The sequence below is a fragment of the Beta vulgaris genome, chromosome 2 (assembly GCF_026745355.1).
Source record: "Beta vulgaris subsp. vulgaris cultivar EL10 chromosome 2, EL10.2, whole genome shotgun sequence".
Lineage (NCBI taxonomy): Eukaryota > Viridiplantae > Streptophyta > Magnoliopsida > Caryophyllales > Amaranthaceae > Beta > Beta vulgaris.
Genome location: NC_079203.1, coordinates 23,401,471 through 23,407,611, shown reverse-complemented (window position 1 = coordinate 23,407,611; position 6,141 = coordinate 23,401,471). Strand labels below are relative to the sequence as shown.

Here is a 6,141-nt window from a genome sequence, read left to right as displayed (position 1 = left end):
ACTTAACTTTGGGCTAGAGTCTATTTGAAAAACCCATAATTTAATATACAAGCCTATTTAAACCTTTATAATTAATAAAAAGCCTTTTAGTATATAAAACCTTTTAAAAAATTATAACTAATAACTTAATAAAAATAAGGAGTATTACATATTTTCATCAATGTTCGTCTCATAGGTTCTACTATTCTATCTTTTTCACCATCAACTCAAATGTTTCTAAATGTGGATAATGATGAAGTCAATGATTTGCGAACATTATGGAGGTACAATATGAAATTGCTAAATACAATACTATTATATATGTTTAGATTTCATTACATATATTGATTTTGTTTAATTTTTGTCAGCCAAAAGCAAGATATAATTCCTACTAAAAGAGTTGAGCTACAATAAAACAACTTAGACAATGATGAGATATTATCCAAAAAGAAAAATATTGTAGATATTCTTCAATGTACAAAAGAATCATATGACAAGTTTTTTTTTTCCTCTAGATTTTTTATATTTCATGTAAATCATAAATCCATATATTTTTTTCTTACAAAGTGAACATATTTCTTTTTCTTGATTATGTTGGTAGGATCATCTTATCTTCTATTGTGAAGCAAAAGTGCATAATGTTGTTGAGGAGAATTATTGGATGTACACATCATGTCCAGATTGTAAGAAAAAGGCAACTTCAAGAATGACAGATTTTTGGTGCCACAGTTGTGAAAGATCACTAATGAAACCAATTCATAGGTTAGTACTACTATAATTTTAGGTATATATGAAGGTGGCTCTAAAATAATGTTACTTTAATAACACGATAGTGAAAATATTTGGTAATCAGGTACCGTTTGGAGCTTAATGTCATAGATGATGGCGGACCAACTATTTTCGTTGTTTTTGAAGAAGCTAAAAGACTCATTGGACAAGATGCAAATAGCCTTCATGATAGCCATATAAGTGATAAGGTACCTATTTATCTTCATATAAAAATTTAATTACATTTGCATTGTATTGAGTTAGTGACTTATTAAACTAAAATTTTCTTGTGATTTAAATAAATTCATAATAGAAAAGATTTAAATCAACTAACATCATTACAACATCATGTAGAATAATGACGAAGATTATGAACTCAACATTCCATCATTAGTTCTGAATACTTTTAACGACAAAGGATTTTTGTTTACAATCGTATGGTTCGAAGACAAACATTTACTGTAATGAAGATTCTTGATAAAATTATACTTGAACCTTTGGTACTTCTTTCTAATTTTGTTCATTATTGTAATTCCAAATAAATTTATCAAATTTATAATTTTTATACATGTTATTTGCAGCCTGAAGGGTCAAAAGACACTACCACATCAAAAAAGGATAAAAAACATCTTCATACAACTTTTATTGAAGATCATGAAAGTGAAAATGGTGATCAAAAGAATCAATTGATAAACAAATATCAAAAAAGAAAAAGGTATAAGTAAACAAAATACTTATTTAAATATATATTGATTGATTCGAACGAAAAACTTATCTATCTTGACTTATATAATATTATTACATTGCAGTAACTTTCAAGGAGGATCGAAGAGGAGAAACAACATACAACTTTATTTTTCATAAATTTTTTTACTTTGATTAGTTGTTACTGTTTAGAATTCAGAAAGAGTTTCAATTCAATGGATATGTAATTAATTTCAATATTTTTTATTTTTTATTAGAAATATAAAACATATATTTTCATATTATTTCAATAATTTTTTTCTGTTTGCGTTACAATTGCTAAGAGATATCTACTACAACAATAAATTCAAATGTTGAGAATCGAATTATCATTTGTTTCAACTGGAAAAAAAAAAAATCAAAGGAAACCTCATCAAAAAGATCTCATGGTCATATCCCAAATAAATTATCTAAATTATTTTTTGTTCAGATTATAAAAAATTAAGCACTTCTACGAAAAAAAAATAGTACTTTTAGTAAATAAAAGTCATTCTACAATTAATTAATAACTGTGTAAACATACGACAAGATATAATGAATCCACCCAGCACAATAAGTGTAACCAGAGCACTGGTGGCACATCAGAAGCCATCTGGTGAACAACTACCTATTTAATTAATCTACTCCAAGTAGGAGTAAACTTCTTTAAATTATATTTAATCTACTTCAAGTAGGATTAAACTTTATCCAAGTATATTAGGTTGATTTTCATATACTTACAACAATACAACTTACAACAGTGGCTCACCAATATTCTGATCCAAACTTATCACCAGAAGCAAGAAAAAGACGTCGAACGATAATTTTTGAAAGGAGACAAAGAAGACAATTAGAAGGATCCAACCCAGAATTTATTCAAGGTCTATTTAATTAATCTACTCCAAAAGGAGTAAACTTCTTTAAATTATATTTAATCTACTTCAAGTAGGATTAAACTATCCAAGTATATTAGGTTGATTTCCATATACTTACAACAATACAACTTACAACAATGGCTCACCAATATTGATCCAAATTTATCACGAGAAGCAAGAAAAAGACGTTGAACGATAATTTTTGATAGAAGACAAAGAAGACAATTAGAAGGATCCAACCCATAATTTATTCAAGGTTATACTCTTTCATACCTATAATGGTATGAATTTTACTAGCTTTATGATACAACTACGCAAATCAGAATCTCTTATACAATTTCATAGCCAATAATCCATCTAACTTTATAGTTATATTTGCATGCAGAGGTCCAAATTGAGTCAGAATATCTTACATTGGGAGATCCTGAATACAAATGTGAATATTGTGGGGTGATTATGTGGTACAAAGAAAGAGTGAAGAGTAGAAGTTCCAAAAACAAAGTTAAATTCAACATGTGCTGTTTAGAGGAAAAGGTTTTATTGCCAAAATTAAAAGACCCACCAGAACTATTACGAACATTGCTGGATTATACTAGGAATGACTAGGACCACATTCAGACAACTTATCCGACTCTACAATTCATGCTATGCGTTTACTTCTATGGGAGCCAAAAAAGATAAGACACTAAACATGACCAATGGACCATATGTCTTAAGAATCAGTATGCAAAAACCATCACCGAATAGGCTCACTATTGCCCACAGAAGGAAAAGACCCAACATTTGCACAACTTTATATACATGATACCTCTTCATAGATCGAGATGAGAGAAAAAGCAGTACGAAATAATAAGGACAGTCCAATTTGGACAACAACATACTCTCATAGCTCAAGGACATGCTTGACACAGTCAACCCTCTCACAAAAGCATTCTGTATGGCACAAGAAAGAATAAAACAAGATAAAGACATCAGATTGTCAATCAGGTTAATCGCAACAAGACAAATTACAACCAACCAATACAATAGCCCAACTTCATCAGAGATTGCTGCACTCATAGTAGGAGATATTGGAATGACCTTGGAAGAGACATAATAATAGAACATAAGAAACTGGGACTAAAGCAAATAAGTGAACTACACCCAAGTTTAATGACATTAAAGTACCCACTCCTTTTCCCATATGATGAAGACAACTATTATATCGGCATTCCATATATATCAAACCATAGATGGAAGGAAGAAAGGGAAAAGACAATGTATAACTATGAGAGAATATTACGGATACAGGTTGCAACAAAGAGAGCATGGATTCCAAACACTACTAAGAGGTGGTCGCCTACTGCTACAATTTATAGTTGACTCCTACTGTCCAATGGAAGCAGAAAGGTTATCGTACATTAGACACAGAAAGGTTATCGTACATTAGACACAACCAATCTACATTAAGATGCGACATTCACAACAACCTATGTGACGCAATTCAAAAAGGAGATTTGACCGGTGCCTCGGTAGGAAAAAGGATCATTTTACCGGATTCCTTTACTGGAGGTCCAAGATACATGTAACAAAATTATCCAGGCGCTATGGCAATTTGCAGATGGTACGGAAACCCACATCTCTTCATAACATTCACAGCCAACCCAAGGTTGCCGGAAATTGTGAAAATGTTAGAACAAATGGAAGGACAAAGAGCAGAAGATCGACCAAATGTTGTAGCAAGAGTTTTCAGACTGAAATTGAAACAATTGATTAGATGTCTTAAAGAGAAGAGGTACTTTGGTACCGTTGTCGAAGGTATAGTAACAAACTTTTTTAATTAAAATCTTCCTTCCATAATGACATTTTCAAGATTTTAAACTTTACTATTGCGAAGATGTCTACACTATAGAATTCCAAAAGAGGGGCTTACCTCATGCACACATAATCCTATGGCTCCACGCAGATGCAATGCAACTTTCTAAGAAATACATCGACAATATAATTCATAATGAGATCCCAGATAAGACAACAAATCCAAAACTATACAATGTTGTCTCAAAATTCAATGTCCATGGACCATACGGAAATGCAAATCCAAAATGCCCATGCATGGTTGATGATAAATGCAGCAAGAAGTTCCCAAAATCATTCAATGAGGTGACTACTTTTGACAATAATGGATACCCAATCTACGGAAGAATGGATAATGGCAGGTACCAATAAATAGATAAAGAAGAATTGTATACTAAACCAAGTTCCAAATAACCTATTACATATATGTAATCACACTCTATTCTAACTGCGTTGCTCATTCTTTTGTTAAACCAGGTTTGTCAAGAAAGGCGAGCAACTATTAGACAACAAATGGGTCTTCCCTTATAATCCTGGATTGTTGTTGATGTTTGATGCCCATATCAATGTTGAATGGTGTAACACATCGCGGGCAATTAAGTAGTTATTCAAGTATATTTCAAAAGGACCAGACAGGATAACCATGGTTATTAAAGATGACAACAAAGATGAGATCAAATCGTACCTGGACTGTAGATATGTATCGTCATGTGAGGCAGCATGGAGAATATATGAGTTCGAGATTCAAGAACGGAATCCATCTGTCATGCGGCTTCCTGTGCTTTTGGAAAAAGAATAAGCTGTTGTTTTGAGGGACAATGACTACTTGAATTTAGTTGTTAACACAGACCATGTTCATGAGACAATGCTTACAGCATGGATGAATACTAATAAAATATATCCCAAAGCAAGGAACTTGACATACGCACAATTCCCAATGGAATACGTGTGGGACAAGGGATGGCAGAAGAGGAAGAAAGGACGAACCATTGGAAGGATAACATACGTTCACCGTACTTCTGGAGACAAGTATTATCTACGTCTACTATTGAACATTGTTAAGGGACCAACAAGTTTCGAAGAAATAAGAACTGCAAATGGCTGTCTATATCCATCATACAAAGAGGCGTGCTACGTGCTTGGCCTTTTGAGCAATGACAAGGAGTGGCATGACGCAATAAAAGAAACAAGCCAGTGGGTTATGCCGTCCAAATTAAGGGAGCTATTTGTCATAATATTGTTATTTTGTGAGGTAACAGACATAGCTAGGTTCTGGGAAGCTTCCTACAATGACCTATCAGATGACATACAAAGAAAGAAAAGGAAGTTGTTCAGAAATCCAGAGCTAATCTTAACTGAGGAGCAGGTGAGGACATACACTCTTCTTGAGATTGATAAAATCCTAATGAAGTATGGGAAGTCATTAATCGATATTAAAGCCATGCCACAACCAAACTTCATAGACGTAGACTTTGTGGAATACAGACTTATGCAAGAAGAGCTCAATTATGATCCAAAGATAATGTTTGATGAGTGAACAAGAAAAATGAATCAACTCAACGATGGCCAATTAACTGTATACAAAAGGGTGGTTGAAGCTGTTGAAAACGAAAACAATACAAGGGATATATTTTTCGTTTACGGACATGGAGGAACAGGTAAAACGTTTCTTTATAGCACCATCTCAACAAAGCTTCGGGCAGAACGAAAGATTGTACTAAATGTAGCATCATCAGGTAATAAAGAAAGAATCAACAAATATATTTTTTCCCAAAAAAAAATCCAACTAAGTACCATTTAAATTAAATAAAAATATTCATTTTTATTGCATTTCAGAGTTATTATTTATGAAATTCCACTACTCTTTTCACCTTTGAAACATATTACAAGAATTGCAGCATTGCTATTATCCGGAGGAAGGACAACTCACAGTCGATTTGAGATACCAATCGACCTTAATGAT

At 32.5% G+C, this 6,141-nt stretch overlaps 1 protein-coding gene across 1 annotated transcript; it reads left to right on the top strand.

Annotated features, from left to right (window-relative positions):
- Positions 1-685: 685 nt before the first annotated feature.
- On the top strand, positions 686-4,782 carry LOC125494763 (uncharacterized). Its single transcript, XM_048638554.1, has 6 exons — positions 686-741; positions 833-956; positions 1,329-1,462; positions 3,946-4,142; positions 4,291-4,540; positions 4,656-4,782. Exons 1-6 carry the CDS (start codon positions 686-688, stop codon positions 4,780-4,782), a joined length of 888 nt encoding a protein of 295 aa, XP_048494511.1.
- Positions 4,783-6,141: the final 1,359 nt, after the last annotated feature.

Coding starts and splice junctions, on each gene's coding strand:
- LOC125494763 (XM_048638554.1), top strand. CDS start 686: ATGACAGATTTTTGGTGCCACAGTTGTGAAAGATCACTAATGAAACCA. Junction 742..832: donor CTAATGAAACCAATTCATAG/GTTAGTACTACT, acceptor TTTGGTAATCAG/GTACCGTTTGGAGCTTAATG. Junction 4,143..4,290: donor CTTTGGTACCGTTGTCGAAG/GTATAGTAACAA, acceptor GGCTCCACGCAG/ATGCAATGCAACTTTCTAAG.